Source organism: Zonotrichia leucophrys, chromosome 8 (genome assembly GCF_028769735.1).
Source record: "Zonotrichia leucophrys gambelii isolate GWCS_2022_RI chromosome 8, RI_Zleu_2.0, whole genome shotgun sequence".
In the NCBI taxonomy this organism is placed as follows: domain Eukaryota; kingdom Metazoa; phylum Chordata; class Aves; order Passeriformes; family Passerellidae; genus Zonotrichia; species Zonotrichia leucophrys.
In genome coordinates, this window is record NC_088178.1 from 845,334 (window position 1) to 869,985 (window position 24,652).

At 52.2% G+C, this 24,652-nt stretch overlaps 1 protein-coding gene across 10 annotated transcripts in view; it reads right to left on the bottom strand.

Moving 5' to 3' along the window:
* Window positions 1–496: 496 nt before the first annotated feature.
* The window catches only part of PACS2 (phosphofurin acidic cluster sorting protein 2), a 77,394-nt gene continuing 53,238 nt past the window's right edge, over window positions 497–24,652 (bottom strand). For 6 of the 10 annotated variants that reach the window (XM_064720254.1, XM_064720253.1, XM_064720251.1 and 3 more), the window contains exons 18-25: window positions 23,484–23,592; window positions 21,670–21,702; window positions 16,635–16,677; window positions 13,335–13,377; window positions 11,975–12,110; window positions 8,627–8,853; window positions 6,026–6,139; window positions 497–5,145 (exon numbers count right to left, since the gene is read on the bottom strand). In XM_064720254.1, coding sequence (XP_064576324.1) covers window positions 5,027–5,145; window positions 6,026–6,139; window positions 8,627–8,853; window positions 11,975–12,110; window positions 13,335–13,377; window positions 16,635–16,677; window positions 21,670–21,702; window positions 23,484–23,592 — 824 coding nt within the window. In that variant the 3' untranslated portion in view covers window positions 497–5,026. The remainder of the gene's footprint in view (window positions 5,146–6,025; window positions 6,140–8,626; window positions 8,854–11,974; window positions 12,111–13,334; window positions 13,378–16,634; window positions 16,678–21,669; window positions 21,703–23,483; window positions 23,593–24,652) is intronic. The other 4 variants (XM_064720259.1, XM_064720256.1, XM_064720255.1 and 1 more) reach the window with 1 other exon arrangement.

Consider the following 24,652-nt stretch of genomic DNA (forward strand, 5'->3'; position numbering starts at 1 on the left):
ACAGCTCAGCTCTCCTCTTTCCTTCCTCTCTTCACCTTCTGACTCCCCAGCACCAAGCCCAGGTTCCTGGAATCCCACACACCCCTGAACATCCCACAGTCCTCCCAGGAGCACACACAGCTTCAGGCTCCCCTTGGTACCCCAACACCTCCATGTCCATCCAGCACAGCCCCCAGATAAGAAACAAGCACCACCTGGTCCTTCCCTGCCGTGCAGAGGTGAGGACTGAGTGCTGGAGAGGGCTGTCATGTCCAGGAGAGCTGCAGGAGGTGTGAGCAGATCCTTCTGGGAGAGCAGCAGGGCTGCAAAACCTACAGGAGGGCTCGGTGCTGGGAAGGACGTGCCAATCCACCAGCCCTGCCATGGAAGTGGCAGCTGGATAAATAACACAAGAGCACCCCCAGGGCAGAAAGCCATGCTGCTGTTTCCTCCTGTAAACAAGTGCCCCGGGCATGCCAGAGCAGCCCCTGCTGAGAGACGACTCAGGGGACGGGTGTGTGCTTTCATGTCCAGTTTTATTAGTGTTGCATTAGTACCATAAAATAGTTGACGAGGTCGAGCACGTTGCAGTTTGTTCCAAAAAAAAGGCTATTTACATTTAATCTGTCTTCATAAAAAACAACCCTAGAACCCAAACAATACAACAATGAAACAGATGGACAGCTCGGGAATCTACACAGTGGTAACGTCCCCTCTCACGCCGGACAAGCCTGGTGGCACGCAGCCCCGGGATTCAGGCGCTTCCCATGGCTGGGGCACGTCCACAGCCAGGCAGGCCACGCTCCAGCCACTGCCCAGCCAGGGCTGCAGCCAGCAGCTGGCTGGATGTGGCCCCAGAACAGGGGCCCTCTTCCTAAAGGAAACCAGCAACCTGCTGCTTCACAAGTTGGCACGTCCCCTTCTGCCCCAGTCTGTCCCAAAGCACCAGAGTGATCCTTCCTGCAGGAGCCGGCCCTGCCAGGAACATCTCCCATGAGAATACCATTGAAGAGGCTCCAGGAAACCTCCAGGAGATGCTGCTGCTCATTTCTGGCCTTCTCCTGTCAGGTTGAGCCCAGAGAGAGTGCTACATTAAAATGCCACCACTCAAATATCCGCTGAGATCAAGGGGACAGACCCATCCAACCTAATTTCCAGAAAGCTCCAGGGTCCCAAGGCCTTTACAGCAGCATGGCCCCACTGTCCTAATCCCAGTTTCCCAAACCCTTAGCACACCAAGCAGCAGGAAAAGACCACGGGTTCTGCTGCCTCTTGACATGATTTCCCTCTTAACTTTGGAGACTCCAGGGGCAAAATCCTCTGTCCTGGCTCTCCAGTGCTCCTGCCAGCACACGCTGCTGGTGAGAAGCATGACTTTGCTGCAATCCCAGGTTAAGCACAGGGCAGTGTGGTTCCTGGCTGAGTGTGATGGTGGAAAGCAAACAAGCACATGTCCTCAGCCCCAGAAACCTTCCAGCCACCGACCCCTGCCCTCTCTGCAGGACAAAGCCACAAGCTTTATCTCCTGCTCTAACTAAAGCAGCAACACACAGCCAAAGAGACCACGGGTCTCCACGAAGTCATGTGTAATTCAGGAGGGCTCTGCAGCCACCGCTGCCACGGGAAGTGACAATGGGGCTGGATGGGAACTGCAGCACGGAGCTGGAACAGCCACACGGGATGTCCCTGACACCGAGAAGAGCCAGCCCTGGCTGAGCACTGGCAGGGCTGGAGCCCAGCCTTTGTCTCCAGGAAACTCAAGCCAGAGCAGCAGGAAGCGCTCAGGGTGCAACACGATGCCACAAACCCCTTCCATCTTTCATCTGCTCTCCGGAGCTGCTAAACTAGGTCAGCTCAGCACGGAGCCAGCCCCTCCCAGAGCTCAGCCCGAGCCAGAGCCAGCCGGGGGCCTGGCCCACAGCAGCGGGAACAGAAACCAGAGCTCCGAGGAGAAGCCACAGCCAGAGGCAGGAGAGACCGGCCCTGAGGGGGCTGGGGTGGGCTCTGGGACACAGAGAAAGGGACACACCAGGGGACACCACCTTCAAAGCACCTCCTGGCTAGAGAGCCACTCAGGTGCTGCCCAGCCCAGGCCCTGCCTTTGCTGTCAGACCACACAGCTCCAAAGCAAGCATGAGGGAGACAGCCCCCCTGAGCTTCTTCATTTGAAATGTACCTTCCCTGCCCAAAGTCTCCAGAGCTGAACACAGAGCTCTCTGCTCTGAGCCATCCTTCTGCACTCACTGACACGGCCACGACAACCCAACCCCACAGGCCGGCACAGCTCTGCAGGCACGGGCCCTCTGCTGCCCCAGAAACTTCTCCTCATCCCACAGTGGTGATCCTTCAGGTCAGTGGAGCTCACTCCCAGCAAGAAACTTCCCCAGAAACTGTGGGGAAACTGGGAAACCTGAGATCAGTCACTCATTCATGGGACCAGATCTAAAGCTCCTTCCCAAAGCAGTCTGAGCCATGTGCTTTGACACTCTTTTTTCTTAGAGACAGAAAACTGCTTCCACTCCAGACAGGGACAGAAACAGCTGCACAAAGTGGCTCCACAGGAGAAACAACAGAGGCACAACAACCTGATCAGAGCTGTGCCACCAAATTTGCATACCAGCCCTTGCTTCCAGGGCCAGGAAACACCACAGCCACCCCTGGGCACACAGCTGCCCACAGGCAGGCCCAGCCTGCCATGCTGGACTCCCTTTGGGATAACAAGGCTGAGGAGTCAGGATGTTTTCTTGCATGGAAGACGCAGTTCAGAGCAACAACAGCTTTCCACACAGGGGAAATCAAGCCCTCAGGTGTACAGAGAGGCTCCCGATGAATTTGCTCGTATAAAGTCAGAACAAAACACAAACCAACATGAAATGCAACGAGCAGAAGTGTTTCTTTCACACATACACACACACACACACACACAGAGTACAGCAGGGCAACACACATTTGATAGGCAGGACTCTGGAAACCCTGTCCTAGCTACCAGATTTCTTCTTTACAGTAGGTTGAAATACAAAGAGGAGCACAGTGATGGTTCTCCCCTCACCCCCCAGTAAACAAAGTTATTGCAGTCAGTCAGTCAGTCAGTCCAACCCACCTCTGCAGCAGCACCACCAGAGCTGCCCAGGCTGCACACAGCTGGAACCCAGCCCAATCACCCTTGTCACACCAGTGTGAGATTCGAGGGAGAAATCACACACTGACTAATCTCCTTTTACAAAGCTTTTTTTTTTTTTTTGCTGCAACAGCCTCGATAAAGATGTGATGTGCTTATACACCCTCTCCCACGCTGCCGCTGCTAGGCAACGCTGTACAGCCCCAGAGCATCAGCTCAGGTCACCCAAAAACATCAGCTGAGGGACACAACAACATCCCCCTACAGCCCAGCTTCTGCCACAGCCAGGAGCCAGGAGGAACACAGTATTGCAGCTAGACAGTGTGTCCTACCCAGCAGCGTGCCACCAGGCTGGGGACAGTGTCCTCCTCCCTGCTGGTTTGAAGGGAATACCCAGCCCCTGGCCATGGAGGGTGCCCTTGTGCTGGGAAAGGTTCCACAACATCAGCTGGTGAAGCAGCCCAAGCTGTGACAGGCACAAGATGCAGCTCTCACCTCAGAAGCTCCCTGCCAGCAGCACACCACCAGTACCTGCCCTGGGAGCCAGCTGGTCCCCAGGCAGAGCAGGAGCTGCTGTGCAGAGCAAAGCAGGCTCCCCATGCCTTTGGAAACCCAAGGGTAAGGGATCAGGGGAAAAAGAAAAAAAAAAGAAAACAGTTGCCCTCAGAAAGTGCCTTCTGGAAATGCTCACAGAGCCTGGCTTGCCCACAAGGCAGGACCCAAAAGGGCCCATCAGAAATTTCAGTCCCTTAGCCTGAAATGCCAGAGATGTCTGTTCTTCCACACGGCAACAACAGCCTGCTCCCCATACCCCAGCCAGCACCTGACAGAGCAGCCTGTGCCACCCCAGGTGTGCAGTGTGACACATGGGCAGGAAGGCAGCTGGACACACAGAGTGCCTGCCTGGCTCCCAGTGATGCATCACTCCACAGACAACGGCTCATCTTCCTGGGTTTGTGGGGGTTTTTTTTTGGCAAATTAATATTTTTCCTGTTATTTTTTGTTTTTATTTTATTTTATTTTTTTTAGAAAGCATTAAAAAAAATCTGCAGCTGTTGAAAAAAATCCTTTCCCTTTCGAGGCTGGACGAGGTTTTATTGACAGGTAAATAATCGGTGTGAGTATGTAATAGCAGCGACCCCACTGACGTGGTGCCCCTCAGCAGCACAGCCAGCTGGGGAACACAGAGACTGGCCAGGTTTGGTCATTGTCACAGACCTGGGACACGGGAGTTGCCTTATACTTAGTGATTCCCTAATTCCTATTCCTGCCCAACCCTCCTCAGGCATCGCTTCAGCACCAACACCTGCCTCTCCCTATGGCAGGCTTCATGCTCCGAAGGGGATCTCCTCTCCAGACCTCCCTAACTCTGCAAGTGGCTTTGTTTTCCACACCAGACAGTTGAACTCCCTCCAGACTCGCTGATCTCTCATCCTTTGGCAGCAGGAAGAAAGACTGGCCATCCTTTTCTCCTAGAAATACAGAGTGGGAGCCAAACTCATGGAACACACACGATCTTCTGCAAATCTGTTTGAGCTGATCCACGGCTCCCCCAGCCCACTCACACCAATGAGGTCTCAGGTTAATAAGCAGTGCAGTTACTCAGCTATCTGCTCGTAAGTGGTAGGTGTTCTTGGGCAGGTTGCCTGCTCCTGCCAACTCCCCCACGACTTCACGTTGTCAGCACATCTATATTTAAGACTGGTTTGTTGGTTGGTTGGGGTTTTTTTGCCTTTGTTTAAAGGGGTTTCCTTCCTTTGTAGTAAACTTAAGAGTTAATAGAAAAAAGTAATTCCAAAGTAATCCAAGCACATCTGTAATTAATTCTGCAGGAGAGGGCAGAGCGACGCGAGTCAGAGTTGGCACGCAGTTCCTGGCTCCTGGTGTGCAGTCCTCGGGATGGGCAGAAGGTCCCTGCGCCGAGCACAGCTAGAAGTTGGATTTGGAGTGTCCAAATATGCAGATGGGAAAGTGCTTGACATGAGAGGACCACTGTGCTGCCAGCTGAAAGAACTTGACGTCGTTCCACTCCACGCCGTCGATCAGGACTGCAGGGGAGGGTGAAAGGAGAGCAGAGTTAGGAAATGCTGAGGGGAAGTGGGCAGCCTGAGGCAGCTCTGCCAGAACTCCCCTGCAGTCGGCAGAGGGAGCCTGGCCACGCTCAGCTGCTCTGCCCCACTCAGCTGCACTCACAGGGAGGAAGGAGCACACCAGTTTGGGGAGAAGAGCTCAGGTTGTTGTTCCAGCATCACTCACTGACACCAGAGCTCCCCACACTGCTGATTGCAGTGTCACCTGATCCGGCTTCTCAGATTTCCTCAGCACACCTCATCTTCTTTTTTGGGCAAATGCACTCTTACAGAGATGGACATCAGTCTCTCCTCACTGGCACTCTCACCAGGACACCCATGTGTCCCAGAGAGGTGACACATGTCCTGTGAGCGCCCCTCGTGCCTGCCAGGGACCAGGCCAGGATGAAGGAGGTGACCCAAGCAGGTCCCTCTGTTGGGGATGACTAACTGAACAGGCTACAGGGGTATTTTTGCTCCACTGACAGACACTCCAGGTCTGTCTACAAGATGCATGTATGGCTGTGGCATGAGCATGTGCCAGTGTCCTGCCTGGAGGGGCAGCCACAATGTCACCACCTGCCACCAACAACACTTGCACCAGATGTGCAAGAGAAGCAGGGGATGACAGAGAGGGGAATGGAGCCCTGTCCAACCCTGGTCCTCATGCAGAGCACTGACTCAGGGCCAGCTAAAGGAGGATTTTCCCACATCCCAGACCTGTTAAAGCCTTCCCCATGCTGGGCACAGCGAAGCCCATTCCCCAGGAATATCCCCACCACGCTGGCTCAGAGCACAGGGCCTGCAGGACAATCCCAGCATGTGAGCCTTGCCCCAGCACCCAGAGGGATGCACTCACCACGCAGCATGTTCTGCTGATGTTTCGCTGTGCAAATCAGCCTGCTGATTCCTTCAATACACTGGCTCTTTGACTCAACCTCCTTGTCCTTTGTTTTCTTGGGCAAAAACATCACTGGAAGAAAAGCAAACCAGCACAAGGTCAATCTGTGCCACTCACAGGAGCTGCACTGATTCTTGTTTGAGCTTTTGCATTTAAACATTCCTGTCAGAAAATTCTTACTCCTAAGGTCCTCCCTTTTTGGCAGGAGCCTGTCAGTGCTGAGCACCATCACTGATGCACATGAGCATCTTATTCCTAAATGTCTCTTTGTGAAGCCTTCCCAGCTCATAATCCTGATCCCAAAGGGCATGAGCTGGGCCCTCTGTTGGGACACCATACAGGGAAAACATTTGCATCTGCAGTGCCAGGCCTGCTGCACTGCTCAACACAGCCTGGAGAGCAGGAGGGATTACAACAAAGTGGGGGCAGCTGGTGGGGAGGGAAGGCATAAGGAGAACTAAAAAAGGGTCCAGCTCCCCAGAAACTGCCCAAGTGCATGAGCAAAGATGTACAAACTGGTTTCACAAAAGCTGGTGCTGTTGAACACCTCTGCTGCAGGCTGGGCCACCCCAGGGTAGAACGTTTGGAGTGCCTCAGGACTGCCTCTCCCACCAGCAGGACACTCCCAAAGGGGGTCACCAGGGCTGGCAGCTCAGCACCAGCAGGGCCACAGCTGTGCTGGCCTGGCACTGACCTGGCTGCAGGGCTGTGCACCCATGTCCTGCAGCCCAGGAGGCCCTGGCAGCCTTCCCTCAGAGTCCACCAGGAGTGACTCCAGGCCCACAGGCAGAGGAGGTTGTGAAGGACAACTACTGGCAGGCAAACTATAAATGCAGAACTGCCTTGGGCTTCCTTGAAAACAATTTGTTGCAGAGCTGTTCTCAATTTCTAAAATGTTTCACATTACCAAGGCCAGGAGCAAACACAAAATCACTGACAACATTCAAAATGCCATTTTGTTAGTTTGGTTTGAGAAAATAAAGCCACAAGTTTAAGAGCAGGAGAGTATTTATCTTCTACTTCCTTTTGATCCACAAAGCATTCTGTGCAAAAGCATAAGAATTATAAAATCATGGAATTGCTGAGGTTGGAAAAGATCTCCAGGGTCATTGAATTGAACTGCTAATCTAACACTGCCAACTGCATCCCTAAACCATGTCCCCAAGTGCCACATGTATACATCTTTTAAATACCTCCAAGCACGGGGGGATGGTGGCTTCATCACTGCCCTGGGCAGCCCCTTTTAGGGCTTCACAACCCTTTTGGTGAAGAAATTTTTCCTAATAGCTAATCTAAATCTCCCCTGGCAAACCTTGAGGCTGCTTCCTCATGCCCTGTCTCTCATTACCTGGGAGAAGAGACTGACTTCCACCTTGCTCCAATCTCCTTTCAGGTAGTGGTACAAAGTGATAAGGTCACCCTGAGCCTCCTTTTCTGTGGGCTGAACACCCCCAGTTCAGCTGTTCCTCCCAGGATTTTGCTCCAGGTTCTGAATGCCCTCACTGGCTCTTGTGGGGTGGTGGGTGCAGGAGGAGAGGGAGGCCCCACACTCCAGTTTAGGGGTACTCCTGTTTTGTCACCTCACAGGGATCTGAGATATTTTCTGGGCTTTTGTTTTCCCTTACATGCCTCTTTCATTCTCTGTGGCTCTTTTGAGCTAAAGGCTCATAGGATGGGGATACCATCCCAGAAAGTAAAGCTATCCCAAGTTTCCAGCACACTGCCAGAAAGGAGGGGCTCATTTACCCTCACTGGTGCTGGGGCACGAGCTGCCTCTTATCTAATCCAATATCCCAACACAGCACCAGCAGGCTCCCAAGGAACACAGGGAAACTGTCCAGGCATGTCCTTGCTCTGTCCCCACCTTTGCCCTTTTGGGCTATACCATCTTTTAACTTCAGCCACCAGGGTGAACATATCCCCTTTTCACCTCACGCAGAGCAACCACCCTTCCAAACCCTGTCACTTCACACAGCCACTCCTCAGCAACTGATTTGGATTTTGGGGGTAAAAATAGGACTGAGGTGCTGCAATCCAGCACTGACCAGTCAGGCAGCCCTGGAGCAGCAGCACAGGGACAGAAGGATGTTGAGTTTGTGAGGTCCCCAGGACGAGGTGAGAGATGAGGAATCTGACTCCATGTTCTCAGAAGGCTGATATTATTATATATTACATATTATATATTATATATTATATATTATATCATATTATATATCATATTATATATCGTATCATATTATGCTATACTATACTAAAACTATTCTAAAGAAAGAGAAGGATACAGACAGAAGGCTTAACAAGAATGAACAATAAAAACTCATGACTGACTCCTCTGAGTCTGACACAGATGATGGTGATTGGTCATTAAGTAAAAACAATTCACATTAAACCAATTAAACAGGCACCTGTTGGTAAACGATCTCCAGACCACATTCCAAAGCAGCAAACACAGCAGAAGCAATCAGATAATGATTGTTTTCATTCTTTTCTGAAGCTTCTCAGGAGAAGAAATTCTGGGGATTTTTCAGGAAATATGTCAGGGACAGAAGAACACCTCACCTTTCTTGTTCTTCTCTTTTGTCACCACAGTCATGGACATGGTTGGCGTGGTGGCGATCTCGCCGCTGGCGGGGAGCCTGCTGACCTGCAGGGACCGGAAAGTGCATTTCAGTGTGTTTTTGGTGGTGGAGGGATCCTTCTTCTCTGGGTCTCTCTTCCTGTCCACGGGTGGAGCTGCAATCCAGTAATCCACCTGCAGGCCCATCAGCTCAGCACCGAGGCCCTGGCTGGGAAACAAGAGGAGGTGATAATTCCTGCGTGCCTCTCAGCAGGGCTCTGTCAGAGTGGCTGCACTGCTGGTCAGAGGATAAACTGCTGGCTCTTGGGGCAGTCAGGCAGTGACATTTCATAGTGAGACTCTGCAATTACAGAAGCCCCAGAAGCCACCCCTGAGAGATGCAGGCTGGGTCCCACTGCACAGAACCTCAGTGAGCTGAGACAAGCTGACCTGCTGCAGTCAGGAGGGCGAGCAGTGGGAAAGGGAGCACACAAGCACTTCCCCCTGTGACACAGCAGCAAAGGCAGCTCCTGAGGTGGCCCAGATTACTTCATCTTTGAGAGGGGAAAGAGGCTGGAAGCACCTTGCTGCTGCCCCCTGAGCACTGATGAGTGACTCTGTCCAGCACAGCACTGCCAAAACCAACTCTCAGCTGGGGTGAACAAGCACTTGGCAGGTCCCTCAACATCAGGCACTCAATTCCCAGTCTCCCTGACTTGCTTCTTGCAACTGCCTCTCCCCAAGCCTTGCCACTTGTGGGGAATTCCACTGCTGGAAAAAACATGTTCTGCCAGCTCTGTGATGTCTGCTAAACAACAGCAGATTTCAGGATATGCTCTCTTGTTGACAACTCCTTGCATCATGTGGTAGCAGCTGTGCATCACCAAAAGCTGCTGCCAGCCCTTTCCTGAGCCAGCAAAGGTAAGATGAGCAGCCTGGGAAGCTCCAGCCCTTTCCTGCCCCTGCCTCTCACTGATAACCCTGAGGGAAGCAGACCTACAAGTGACAGCCTATACTTCTTCCTACACAGTGACAACCAGCGTTGAATAATACACAAGCACTAGACAAAAACCTAAATTTATCTACCAGTCTGTGTCCCCAGTTTGAGAAATGGCAGTTGTTAAGGAAGACAAATCTGTGATCTTGAATGAAATATGCATCCCTCTGCACCGCCTGTCTAATAAGGAACTCGAGGTAAAACAAGGACACCCCATCCCTACAGTCCTCTCATTTCCTTTTCTTTGCCATTTATTCAGCTAAAAGTCAGACTGCAAAGCAGAGTTCATCTTTGATGACTAAAACCAGGGTTTTGGTTCTCAGGGCAATACTCAGAAGTGAGATTCTTTAAGGATGATGCTTTGATTGAGTTGCAAATCTCCTTTGCATCACATTTCTCAACTCAGTCATAAAGACAAAGCATCCCAATATTCACCAGGCCCAGGCAAGATTTTATGTTCCCTTCCCAGTTAAACACATGGCTCAATCATTCAGTTTTACACCCTCCACCCCCTGTGCTGTCACTTAGAGATCAGGGGAGATGGAACAATGTTGAACCTGCAATTCCTCATTTCTTGATGATTTTGCCACACAGTATGAAACCAAAAAGTATCAGATTCCTAGAGCTGGGGTATCAGGTTCAGATTTATCACATCCATGGCTTATCAAAGGTAAGCTTTGATACCTTAGGCTCTTGGGGGCACCAGTTTCCAAACTACTTCCACCTTTGGAAAACCCACAGAAAAGCTCACACACAAGAATTCAGCTCTGCTCCCTGGAGCCTGGCCAGCCCCAGCTCTCTCTGTGCACTGCCAGGCAGCTGCTGCTGGGGCACAGGGGCTCTCCTGCCACCCAAGCACAGGGACACACCAGCAGGGGCCTGGGAACTGGGCCCTGGCACAGGTGAATGGGCACCAACACCTTCCAGGGCTGGGCACCTAAACTGGCACTGTCACATCTCCATTGCCTCCTGTTCAAAGGGAACTCTTCAGCCACTCTGAGAGGTCAGAGGTTAAAGGTCACCGCAGGGCACCCTGGGGTGGGATGAAAGGTCCCATTCTGTCCCCAGCAGGCACAGCAGGGGATGGTGCTTAGGCAGAGCACATCAGCCCAGCCTCAGAGCATGCCCTGGCACTTCCACAGCCTGACAACTGGGGATGCTGGAGGGGAGGTCCCTGAACCATCCTTTAGTAGCCCTTAATGGATCTGCTGTCTGTCAATCTGTCTGACCCCTCTTTGACCTGCTGATGCTGCTGCCACAGAAGCAGCAGGGGCAGATGTGGTCCCTTCCTCTCTCCCTTTTAACTGAGCTCTTGCAGTGTCACTGTGTGCCCCCAGCTCTTGTGCCACAGCTTCAGAGAACCCCAGAACTGCTGGGGAAGGGACCCCTAGAGGTGACCCAGTCCAACCCCACTGCCAAGGCAGGGCCACCTGGAGCAGGTGACACAGGGATGCAGCCAGGTGGCTTTGGGATGTCCCCAGAGAGAGAGAGAGAGACTCCACAACCTCCCTGGGCACCTGTCCCAGTGCTCTGCCACCCTCTTCAAACCCAAATCCCCCGACTTTGCACACCTTGAGTGGTTTATCATTTTCCTCTCCTCAACTGCAGAGTTCAAATGTTTCTAGTTTCCCCTTCTCACAAGAATGCTGCTATGTTCCCTTCAAGGCTCAGGGGAGTTTAAAAATCAAGGGGAATTTCATGAAGTGCCTCTGAGTATCAGAGCTGCACACAGAGTGTCAGACAGCTACACCAATATCTTGTGCAGCAACAAAATGAAGAGTCCTGGCCAGGCCAAGTCTTACTGGCAGCTTTCTAAGGGTTTTCTCCCTTCACCCCTAAAATTTTCAGCTAAACCAGGGCTCAGTATTACCTGTAGGTGCAATCCCCTTGCTGTTCAGATGTGCTTTCAGGCACACACGTGAATAGGAGCTGCAGTTCCACCTTGCAACTGCCAGCATTACCCTCACAGAGAAAGTCATCAGCTCCTTCAAAAGTCACTCTGACCTTCCACTCACTTGGCCTTTACAAACACAACAATCATGAGGGATTAGCCTGGCACCCACGTGTAGTAGGAGTCAGTAATTTTTTTGAATACATATGTTCCCAAGAGAACCCTACCCTTGAGACATGCAGCCTTCTCCCTAAGTGTAAAATCCCCCCTGCCCTCCCCAGCCCCTTGGCAGCCTCAGCAAGGACACAGTCACTCCAGAGGCAAAAGATGTGAAGGAGAAAGGTGACAACTTCCTTTGCTAGGGATGAAGGAAGAACTACTGGCTTTCCTCTGGAGTTCTCAGCCACGTGTATGCCAGATAAGCCAACCAATGGAGCTGTAAGGAGACAAAACATGGTTTACCTTGGGGAGGAGAAGCTGCCTGTAACAGATGGTGAGGAAGGGGGCGTGGGGGAGGCTTCTTTCACAGCAGGAGACACGGAAGGCGGGGTGGAAGAGAGGACAACGGAACTTGAGGGAGCGGCGTCATCCGAGTCACCTTAAAAAAAGGAAGCCAAACTGTTTGTCTGGGTTTGTCTCACAGCACACAACACTGGCATAAAGCTCAATCCCCTTGTCCACGCTCCTGCTGCACAGGTTTTGCTCAGATTCAATCCAGAGGTCAGCTGGCCTATCAGTTCTGACTGGCTCCACACTTCTGAGGGGTTCTGTGTGTCTGGGTCCAAGGCAGGCACAGACACTGACACTCCTGGGGCTGCTCCTTTGGCATCTGCTCTCTAGGGTTTGCTCCCAGCTGATTCTGAGCCTCCTGCACAGACACTGACACTCCTGGGGCTGCTCCTTTGGCATCTGCTCTCTAGGGTTTGCTCCCAGCTGATTCTGAGCCTCCAGCACAGCCACAGCCCAGCTCACTGATCTCCTTCCTAAAGGGAATCTCCCCCTGCAACCACTGCAGGGCAGCAACACTCCTGGAATCCAGCACCTCTGGGCAACCACAGGGATCTCCCCCTTCCATCTGCCTCCACCCTCCACAACCAAGCTCTCACCCCCTTCCTGCTGGGGCTTTGGGATGGGGGGAGCCCTGTGGCAGCAAGGAGTGACCCACAGAAGGGCACAATCCTGTGTGTCACCCAGGCCACAAGAATCTGGGTTTGACAGTGAAGCAAAACAAGAAACAATCCCAACACAAGGAAAACAACAGCCCTGTGCATTTGGAGGGAAAAAATAAGTTCACATTGACAAAACAGCACCACTCCATGTCTGTGTGTGTAAGCAGACAGTGTTTTTCTGCATATCAGCTTTGCACTCCGCCAGTAAAAAATAAATGGGTCTAAAATGTTGCCCACCCTGAAGTTCCCAGACACTGAGATCAATTTCATTCAGGAATTGAGCCCACTGCAGGGAGACAGGCATGAATTCTGATGAACTGCCTCCTCAGGCTGAAGCAGGAACCTCAAACAAGTGTAACAGTGAATCCACCCCACTGACAGCATTAGAAAAATGGTGTTTGCACAAGCCTGAGAGTAGAGCTTCCCTGGATGTAGGAATTTCAGCTGGCCTGAAGCTCCCTGTAAAGCAACAAAGAAAAAAGGGCCTCTCCCAAGAGAGAGGGCTCTCTTTCTGCAGACAAACCACTGGGAGCTAATAAAATCCAACTCCACCTCCCAGCTCCAAGGCATCAGTGATGGAGGAGTCTGCCCAGCCTGTGAGGTCAGGCTCCCATGCTGCAGCACACAGAAAGCACTCACAGGATGGTCCTTACCTGATGTTGCAGAAGATTGTTCCACTATTCCAACCTTCACCACCTAAAGGGGGCAAAACAGAAGAGCTCTATCAAACAAGAGCCCCCTGAACTTGAGGAACCCAAACCCCAGCCCTGAGCTCATCTCTGCACTCCCCAAGGCACTGTCCCTGCAGTCAGAGTAGTTCAGGAGTCCTCTGAGAGCCAGGCAGGTCCTGGCAATGTCCAGCCAAGCAGTGCCAGCTCACAGCCCTGCCCTGACCACAGAAAGGACAGCACAGACCCTGCAGGGCTGTCACACACCTGCCCAGCTCTGCAGCCATCAGCTCCAAGCCATGCCAGCTTCAGGGAGGAGAAGGGTCAGAAATATCCCTTCAGCAGTGCTCTGATGCACCTGCTGATTACAGACACGCTGCTTCTGCTGCTCAGGAGCAGCCACTTCCACTTGCAGCATAGCTGGGGTTTGTGAGGAAACCACAGAAGCAACAAAGCACAGCTTCTGATCAGTTATCCATTCTCTAAACAAGGGAAGTGTCCAACAAAGAAGATAAAGCCCCTAGCAAAGCCTCTGGAGGCAGACAGGGACAAACCACCACATGGACAGGTCAGAAGGATCCAGATCACACTGTAATAAGGGCACAAATGTGTGTGGCCAGTCACCAGCTGGTACACCAAGATTAATGACAAATGTCACTGGCAATAGCTTGTGGAACAGAACATGCTGCAAACAAACTCCCAAGAACACACTATGCCTAGAAAGATAAAGTGGCCCTTGGTGATATAAAAGCAGAGACCTTCTGCAGTGATAATCTGCTATGGTACACAGGGATCATCACTCTTAGCACTGCAGAGAAGAGAGCCTTTTTAAGGTCCTTAAGAAACTTGTCTCCAGGGCTAATGTCTACCCTACACAAATGCTGACAAATGGGAGAGAGCTGCCAAGGGAGCTCAGGTCAATAAAAACTGCTTTAGAATGAGCACTGATGTCACACAGGCTGTGTGGTTTGAAAACAGAAGTTCAATAATTTCAGACATGACCATGTCTGGACCACATCTCTAGGGAGCACATTTCTGTAATACAGGGTCCAAAAACAAAAAGGAAAAAAAAGTTAATTCTTAGAAGCAAAATGCTTTGCAGAGTTTAGGGGGCAGGGAGATATATGCTCAACAGTAGATCCTGGAGAGTTGTCATGCTCTCTGGTGGATTCTCATTTAGATCCAGTCTTGAAAAAGCCCCCATGAATTCAGCAGTGTGTACACAGGCTCCCTGAGGGCTCACTGGCTTGGGAGAGGAGGCATTTGTGCTGTATGTGTTAAACACCAAGAGGATGTTCCACAAACTGTCACTGCCTGTGAACAAGGGGAGCAGGGTTAGGGGAAGGACCAGCCACACAGAAAACTGCCTGCAGCCACCTTGATCTGCAAGCCAGGCAGGAAATCTCTTCTGGCCTTTTCCTCCTGGTTGGCTGACTGAAGATGCTCAAGTTCAGACACATGGGAGGAACACAAGGTTAAACACTTTCCCTTCCCTCCACTCAGGAGGTGCATGAGAATACTGCAGTTCCAGCAGGCCTCCATCCAGGAAAGCTGCACAGCCAGCCCCCTGTCCCTCCAGGAAGAGGCACATCCTGTTAACTCTCCTGGACACTGCCTGTTAGCCCAAGGCAGCCTGGCAAGGCTCCACTCCCACCACTCTGAGCCCAGCTGAGCAGCATGGCACTGCCCTGCCCATTTCTGGGGCACAGACTGCACAGCCCAGCTGCAGGACACCAGGTTTTGCACCCCAAAAGTGCAGCCAACATCAGCTGCAAACCCAGAAGTCACTGCCTCCCTCTCTTCCTTGTCCAACAGCTCTGAGCAGGCTGCAGCTGAAGGGAAGAGCCTCAGTGCTCATGTCCAGCCTCAGACTCTGTGAGACACCTGCAATTGGCCTTTCACTCAGTCAGGAATGCTTCAGAATCAGGAACAAGCAGCACTGGCTTGACCCTGACCACCAGTGACACAGGAAGTCAGTCTGTGTTTTCAAGGCAAGTTTTTTGGGGGGCTGGCAATGGTATGTACACAGCAAAGCAATTCCACCACTTTCACATAACCAAATCCAGACTTGGAAAAGCACTGCTAATGTCAGGATGACAATCAGTTCAGAGAAACTGGATAAACACTCTGAGCCCATTTGCTTGCACAAAACACAGGACTAAATCAGTCCTGAAAAAAAAGCTTGCAGAGCCCAACAACAGTCTGGGATGTTCCAAGTCCTCTAGGCTTTCCATGTTAGTGGGAAAGGTGAAACAGCTGTTTTGTAAGAGCAGTCCATCAGTAGAAATTGCAGTTCATGGGACATACAAGTTGCCAGCAAAGCTCATCAGCAGGGCACAAACTGGGGAGATGTGTCACTCTGCCTTTGCAGAAGGCCTCTCCCCATCAACAAACAAAAGCAGATTGTCATCTCAGGCATACTGCAGAAAGACACTCTCACTATGAGGAGACACAGAGTGAAAGCAGGGTCAGCCTGAGGGCAAGAGAGGCTAAGCTCTTTAAATGCCTAGGGATTTCAGAGGAGCTCTGATGCACTGAGGGACACAGAGGGGACGTGTCAGGGTCACACCAAGCAGGCACAGCAAGGCCAGCGGGCAAGGCAGCAGCAGGAACTGGGAAGAGGAGATCCCAGAGCCAAAGAGCAGCCAAGGGATTTCTTCTAGCTGCAGGTCAATGACTTTACACCTAAAACTTAATGCATTGAAGAGCATGATCAAATAAGGGGAGGGGAGCTAGAAAAGGCAAAGAGCACACAGTGCACAAAATGCAGAAGAACAAACATGGCCCTGTCCAGACACTCTGCACCTCAGATGGGAACACTTAAGGACAGGGGGAAAAACGAGGGACTATCCCAAATAAATAACAGGGGTATAAATTGCCTTCCTGCCAGGATGTACTCTTAACTTCCCAGGAACAGATGGGATGCTAAGAGGATGGGAGACCATCAGTGACAAGCATGCAGAGAAATCACAGTGCAACAGCAAATTTGGCCAAAGCCATCAACCAAGGCAATGCTAGGCACAGCATCCCTATGATCAGGTTTCCAGGGACACATCACATTCCTGTCTGAGACGTAAAATACACCCTGTGGTTTGCTGAAGTGTCTTAGAGGTTTGCTTAAATATCAGGCAGCTGCATCCAACCATGAGACAGATTTTCACGCTGATCATTTGCCTTAGAGCACCCAATGGCTTCTGCTCCACTCCAGAAACCTGGTAAGTTTGGGTTAACACCTGACAACATATCCCAGCTTGCTTGAGGCAGCATCACCACGACAACACTCACCCCGACAAAAGGAATGAACTTCTGCGAAGATTCTTCGTCGGGGCTAAAGGCAAAGAGAAGAGAGTTGTTAGCAGCTCGCCTCCACCCCGTGCCATACTCACTGCATAGGTGGCATTCCAGCATGCAGCAGGGACGGACAGGATGCAAGCGCCAGTCCAGCCTCCTCTCGAGGCCCCTGCCAGCACCGGGAGCCTGCAGGGGCGGCAGGAGCACGGCCTAGGGGGGAGCACAGCCTACGGGGCAGCACAGCCTACGGCAGAAAGGCTCTTCCTCCCTCCCTCACGCTCCACAGAGAAACATGCTTGGACGGCATGGCAGTCACCACAGACACACGGCCTCCAGCTGCGAGGAAACGGATCTGTGCCACCACAACACACAGCGCTGGGTGTTACTGCCTGGAGCCTGGGGCGCTGTGCCCGCACGGCCTCACCGTGTACCCCCTTGGAGCCGGGTACACTGGCACATCTCCCATGGAGCCGGGTGCCACGGCCGGCACGTCTCCCTTGGAGCCGGGTGCCACGGCCGGCACGTTTCCCCTTGGAGCCGGGTGCCAGGGCCAGCACGTCCCTCCTTGGAGCCGGGTGCCACGGCCGGCACGTTTCCCCTTGGAGCCGGGTGCCACGGCCGCCGGCACGTCTCCTATGGGACACATCTCCCATGGAGCCATGTGCTACAGTCGGCACATCCCCTTGGAGCCGGGTGCCACGGCCGGCACATCTCCCATGGAGCCGGGTGCCGCGGCCGGCACATCTCCCATGGAGCCGGGTGCCAGGGCCAGCACATCCCTCCTTGGACCCGTGTGCCACGGCCGGCACGTCTCCCATGGAGCAGTGAGCCACGGCTGGCACATCTCCTGTGGGGCACGTCTCCCTTGGAGCCGGGTGGCACGGCCGGCACATTTCCTCTTGGAGCCGGGTGCCACGGCCGGCATGTCCCCGAGCCGTGGCCCCGCCACGTTACAAGCCGGGACCCGCCATTACTGCTGCAGCACCTCATGGCCGCGCCCTCATGGCCGCGCCCTCATGGCCGCGCCCTCATGGCCTCCCTGCTGCCGGCAGCTTCCACAGGCACAGCCCCAGCACCGGGCACGCAGCCACAGCCAGGCCCAGCCCAGCCCAGCCAAGGGCACACCAGCCCCAGAAACAGCTGGAGACAACGCCACACACATCTGGAGAGCCCCTCTGCTCTGGGCCCCGCCAGGAAGATGAGGGTGGAGAGAGGCAATGAAGCCACAGTCAAACCCAGCAGGAATTAGGGGGCAAAGACAAGAGGAGGAAGAGATGGACGAGGAGGAAGGCAGGCCAGAAGGGCCTGCAGAGCCATTGCTCCCTTCAGTGGCAACAGAGGTCAGAGATGGACCCACAGGGTGAGGAGAAGACCACAGGAGCACATCCACATGTTTGGAGGAGCTAGAGCTCAGCAGAGGGAAGTGACTGCACAGGCAAGACACACATTTCTCAGTGACTGAGCACAGGAAACAGGTAGGAAGCAGACAAACACAGACTTCTCGTGTTTCTCTTCCTGTGCATCCCCCAGTGCTCAGAAAAATCCATCCAGCATTGCTTTCATCCAGAGTTTAGCCGGGCGTAGCATAAATACTGCAGGTCTTTCTGTGCTGTTTCCAGCACGGATCAGAAATGTACCAAATGCACAAAGGTTGTTAACCTGTGTGATCAGCACAGGTTGGACACTTTCCTCTAAGCCCCAAGGAAAAGATGCCATAAAACTGCAGTGAACATGACTCAGCCAGAGCTCCCTCTGGTCTAAAGCAGAGCACGACTTTGCAAATAGCCTCTTGCTTTGGCTCAGCTCTGCTGATCCATCTTTAAGAAAAAGCCAGGGCCATTGCTCCCTTCACACCCTCAGGCACTGCACCCTCGCTGCTCTCCTCAAGCACAGGACAAAGTGACCAAGTCCCTGATTCCATGCTGGAAGGCAGGAAGGTCCCATCTTTGCAAACACATCTACAAACAGCTCCAGGTTTGCAAAGGGAAAGGAGAAAACCACAGAGCTGTTGGGAGAGGCACAGAACAGAGGCTCAGCTCTCTTCTCTTTCCTTCAGCTCCCTGGGTTTGGAGGCTGGCAGAAAGTGAGTCCCACTCACCAAGAGGGAAGCACCACAGCCACCCAGTCATCTCTCAGCTACTGATGGCTTTGCTCTGAGCTCTGAACAAACCAACCATGTCCAGTTCCAGCAGAAAACTCATTCTTGTTCCCCTGAGAGCTCTGATTCCCACTGCAGAGAGCTCAGGGCCAACTCTGAAATATCTCATTTGCTTCAGCCCCCATTTATCAGGGCCCACAGTGATGCACAGGCTGCTCCTGAAGCAATCCAGCTGGATTTCAGCTCAGGCAGCCTAGTCCTGTCACACATCCTCCTGGGAACTCTGCTCTTGCACATGAGTCTCTGGAAATGCAGCTTATCAAAACAGCTGCTCTTCTTGTAGATGAGAGAAAAGATGAGATGACCATGCTTGTTCTTCATTTCTTCCTTCATGCTCTTCCCAATTTTTGTTTTTCAGGATCTCAAGATCCCAAAACATGAATTCAGAATCCTTTCACCTCGGTAACAGCTGCTTTGATTCTTCCTCCTATCACAGCCCTGCAACTAAAATATCTCCCAACTCTGGAAAGGCAGCTTCCCCTCATTACCTCAGCTGCACAGAGTCCCAGGCTGCAGAGGGTTAACTCCACATGCCCAAGGCTTTTTTTTTCTTTTTTTTTACCCACAAGGCTTCTGAAGGCCCTGGTACCTCAGCTGTAATTTAAAGCCAGACGTGGCCCAAGTTTGTGATTTTTAGCAGTAAGTGATGTGACCAGGAGGGTCTCAGGCACCACCTTTATTCCAGTGAAGTCTTGAAGGAGGCAACAGAAAAGAGAGGACTTCTGTCACTGAAGGACTGTCAGGCCTCTGGGCCATTTCAGGCCAGGCACCACCACCACCACTCACCTATGAAATGGAATCTGTCCTGCCCACTGAGCAGCTCCAGCTGCCTGCTGGCTAACACTGTCCTGCTTCCACCAGGGCCAAACCAAACAAGGGACAAAGCAACGCCAGGTCCTCATGACACATCACATGAGTCTCCTCTCAGCCTTCCCAAAAACCTCCTTTCCAGCATCTTCACTTTCCTGTGGTGGGCTGGACATAACCAACAGGACATCCATCATTTCTCGAGCCTTGACTCTCCTCTGCTGCACTCCTGTTGCATTTCCAGCAGCTGCCCGAGGAGTTTCCTGCAGTAACCAGCAGGTAAGATGAGCTCTGCTGAGCCAGAGGAGGGACCAGGCCCCTCTTGGCCAGCCAGATTCAGGTCCAGCAGCTGCTGCAGGGTGTGTTTGAGGAGAAGCACTCAGAGCAGTGACCTGGACTGCTCAGCCACTGCCCTGCAGAGCCTCTGAGACACACAGCAGGCAGGATCAGTGTAATCTGTGCTCCCTACTGCCCAGGAGCCCTCCAATCCAAGGGAACTGGGAGCAGGAGCTGGGAAGTGCTCCCAAAAGCTTTTGGTAAACACATAACCAGGCAGGCAGTGATCCAGCCCTTGCCCTGACAAGTGAGCAATGCTTCCATTTCCAACAGCCAGGCTGCTCCCCAGATCCATGCAAGGGCTGTCCAGAAGCCACAGGGCATGAGCTGTGCTGGGCACTGAATTACAGTGGGTGACACCAGCCCAGCAATCCAGCTGCACTGGGAATTGTGAGAGCTGACTCTCAGGCCTCAGACACCACAGGGTTTCTTTCAGGAAAGCAATGCAGAGACACATCAGTGACATGCCCCTCGTGGTGAGAGGCCCACCCCATCCCCAGGGTCTCAGCTGCCCAGGTGCTGCCTGGATTGCACTGCTCCTTCAGAATTCAGCAACCAGGGCTTCTCCCAGAGCTCACAGACACAGTCAGTCACCCAGTGTAACTCAGAGGAGCTGCAATGGCACTTCATTTCCTTCGTGAGCCCCCCTCCTCCCAGCCAGCCCCTGTGCTTTCAGGTAAGGTCAGCAGGTGCTGCAGAAGACCAGGACAAAGCTTTGGCACCATTGCAGTCCGTCACAGGCAGTTCATGCGCCAACCTTTGCCATGACAAACAGAACAAGGGCACGGGGAGAGAGCGGGGTCAGAACAGGGACAGCTGGCAAGAGAGTTGTGAAGCAGCTCATCACATACAGCTACATCCTAGAGACTGGCTGGGCTTTCCTTGCACCACTAGGACTTGTTTAACAGAGCAAATGCCAGGATTCTGGGAGAATTCTTTTGCAATGAATTTGTAGGTAGTGCTGCTTGTTTCTACCTGGACCACTGCCTTGAAAGCTGGCCTTGGAGAAGCCATTCACCTCTGGCCTCAAGGGGGAGGGAGTTGCAGTAACTTTGTGTGCTGAGTACAAACTAAAAAATGCCCAATAATCATATGATTCAAAGCAGGGGACCCTGCAGAGCATGGGGGGTTTGGAGGCAGCTCAGAGAGCACAGCTCCACTGCCAGCACACATCTGTCTTCTCTTTCTTAAGCTCAGAGAAGTCCCATATGTTTGGGGTGCTCTGCCAGTAAGAGACCAGTCCTCAAATTTTTGATTACAGGGAGGAGATTTGCTGGTGTGCACTCGGACACTGCACAGCTGATCCCCACCCTGAGCCACTGAGTGCCACCTACAGCACTCCAGCTCCAACAGATGGGAACTGAAAAGCCTTTTCTCAATCCTGATCCTTCTGGAGCTATGCTGTCTTCTGATGGCTAAGGGAAAAGGCAAGGAAAAACCTCCACATTCTCCATGCTGTACTGCTCCAAGCTACTCTCTGACCAACTCCTTCATTCCCACTCAGTCTACATCCTGGGAGCCCAAATGTGTGGTCCAAAGGCACAGCAGTCACTTTCAATGCTGCATTCTGCCAGCAGATGCCATGGTTTCAAAGCAGTGAGCAGAATTCAACCCAAAGCACAAACTGTGCATCCCAGACCTGCAGGAGCTGTTAAACAAGGCACAAATCACCAGTTCACTGGGAAAAGAGAGAGGAGCTGGGAGAGGGAACCTAAAAGGAACTGATACCTTATGGTAAAATCAAAATGAAAGCTCTTTTTCCTTTTCAGCAAGCAACCAAAGAAAAAGATAAATGTGTTATTATACTTACAACAAAGTGATACATTTGTTTAGATAGTGCTAATGGAGACACAATTTCTGTGCTGTTTTTAACAATACCCTTCCTAAATTGCTGCCAGTGACAGAGACCCCCATTCCTAAAGGAAGGCACACAGGAGACACTGCCCATGCTCCAGTGAGAGCCTCTGACTCACCCTCCTTTGCTCACAGGGCACTGACCTGAAAGCAGAAGTTATTTTAAGGCAGACACACAGAAATACTGAGAGATTGCAGGTTATGCCAGAGTCTGACTGTGAGTTTCAGCAATCTCTCTTCCCAGTAACCTCCTAAATGAAAACTATGAACCTAAATGGATCAGACCAGCCTGGTAAAGCAGTCCTGCACACTGCTGGGAGGGATACAGCTCAAATACATTTCAGCTGTTTTCCAACAAAGTGCTGAATTGACCTTCTGGACACATTAGAATCTCAAAATCTTTAAATGTGTTGTAATGGCACAAATGAAGCTGTAACAGGATGGAGGGGGCAGAGGAAAGCAGTGCAGAACCCAGCACCTGAAGGGTGCAGAGGAAGAACCAGGCAGCCTCAGAAGGGATTCCCACTGCACTGGGGTGTCTGAGCTCCCTTGGTAACCAAGGTAAGCCCTCACATCAAAAACTAAATGCAAAACTGAAGGCAAGAGCTTCAAGTGCTCTGTAGCTCTTTAAATTTCATCCTTATTATCATGTTAACTTTAACAGAAGTCCACAAATACATGAAGAGACTAGACTAGTGTCTTTTACTTGACTAGTCAGTCTGGAAATACAGGAAAAACATGTAGAATGGGTGAAATTTCACTGAATCATTTCTGCACAGTAATATGAGAGCAGACAGGAATTCCACAGGAATGCAAAAGCAATATACTATGAGAATTTTCAAAAAGGAAGGGGGAAGAGTGATGCTAAGCACACTTTCAATGTCTCCCAATTCTTAGGCAAAGGAGACATTAATAAGGGATGTTAATGGACCAAAAATGAAAAATCAAACAGAAGCAATTAAAAATTAACAACATCCACGTCTCATAGGGAGTTGCTAGTCCCTAACTGAGGAAACTCACATCAGCTGAGTTCAAATCTATCATTCTCCTCTGTCCCTTGATAACAGTGCTTCTCAACCCTTCAGTGACACTCACTCTTCCTCCTGGACCATGGCCACAGGAGACCCTACCTACTCCTGAATCTTGTTTTAAGTCTCCAATCCTCCCTCCTACAGCCTGCTTATCCCTTAAGAGAAGCTGAAATGAAATCTGGTGAATGTCAGCCCTCCCCAGCAGGAGTCCTGATAGCTTGCAACTGCCAATCAACAAGGATTTTGTCTCTCCTGCAAGAAGCTCTGCTATTTACACTCCAAAAAGAAAGGGGCTTAGTTCCCTAAATGCCAATGTAAAAAAGGTCAGCTCTCACAGAAAATACTCTGTGGGAGAATGCCAAGGTCCAGTCTGACACACCTAAGGTCGTTGTGGTGAGACATCTCTGGAACCTAAGCACATAAAACCTGTCCATCCCCATCCTGCATTTCACCAAACCTCTTACATCTTGAAAAAACAGAATCTCTGCACTTAAAGCAACCCTGCTGCTGTAGATTCCCTGAGTGGGACACACTGCTGGGTGCAGCCTCCCAAGGCCTTTGCTGTTTGGTTTTCAGACTGCTGGTACAACATGAGAAAAGCACTTTGCTCTCAAGCAGCAGCTGGTGCTGGGAGCCAGCAGGATGGAAGGGCCATACCTCTTCTGTTTGTAGGTCAGCATGGCTTCAGCAATGGGCAGCTGGTGAGCACAGTTTGCCCCTGCTATGTACTGAGTTATCCGGGACACGACGTCGGGCGCATCCGAAACTGCAGAGAACACAGGAAAAGCATTCAATGACTGCTCACACCATGCCAGCCCTGTTCTCCCTCAGACCATGCCAGCCCCGGCCTCTCTCAGCCCTGCCAGCCCTGTTCTCCCTCAGACCATGCCAGCCCTGGCCTCCCTCAGACCTGCCAGCCCTGTTCTCCCTCAGACCATGCCAGCCCTGTTCTCCCTCAGACCATGCCAGCCCTGTTCTCCCTCAGACCATGCCAGCCCTGTTCTCCCTCAGCCCTGCCAGCCCTGTTCTCCCTCAGCCTTGCCAGCCCTGTTCTCCCTCAGCCTTGCCAGCCCTGTTCTCCCTCAGCCCTGCCAGCCCTGTTCTCCCTCAGACCATGCCAGCCCTGTTCTCCCTCAGCCCTGCCAGCCCTGTTCTCCCTCAGCCCTGCCAGCCCTGTTCTCCCTCAGACCATGCCAGCCCTGTTCTCCATCAGACCATGCCAGCCCTGTTCTCCCTCAGCCCTGCCAGCCCTGTTCTCCCTCAGCCCTGCCAGTCCTGGCCGCCCTCAGCCCTGCCAGCCTTGTTCTCCCTCAGACCTGCCAGCCCTGTTCTCCCTCAGATCTGCCAGCCCTGTTCTCCCTCAGACCATGCCAGCCCTGGCTGCCCTCAGCCCTGCCAGCCCTGTTCTCCCTCAGACCATGCCAGCCCTGTTCTCCCTCAGCCCTGCCAGCCCTGTTCTCCCTCAGACCATGCCAGCCCTGTTCTCCCTCAGACCATGCCAGCCCTGTTCTCCACCTGCTGGTGGTGCCCACCAGCTCTACACCTAGCACAAGAAGCTCTGCCTACCCCAGAGCACAGTAAAGCCGAATCTGTACTCAGCATTTCTGACCAAATCTGGGGTCTTTTAGATTTGTTAAAAGCTTTTCTTTGTCTCTACCCAGAGTCAGCTTTAGATATTTCATGTCTTGGCTGCAGGTGTCTGCTGGAGAAAGTGCCTGGCCATGTCTCCCAGGTGAGCTGCTCTTACACCAGCACTGAGTTACCTGAGTTTCTGATGAACTCCTGGCCCTGCTCAGTTGGCTAAAAAGACTGAGGGGCACACAAGG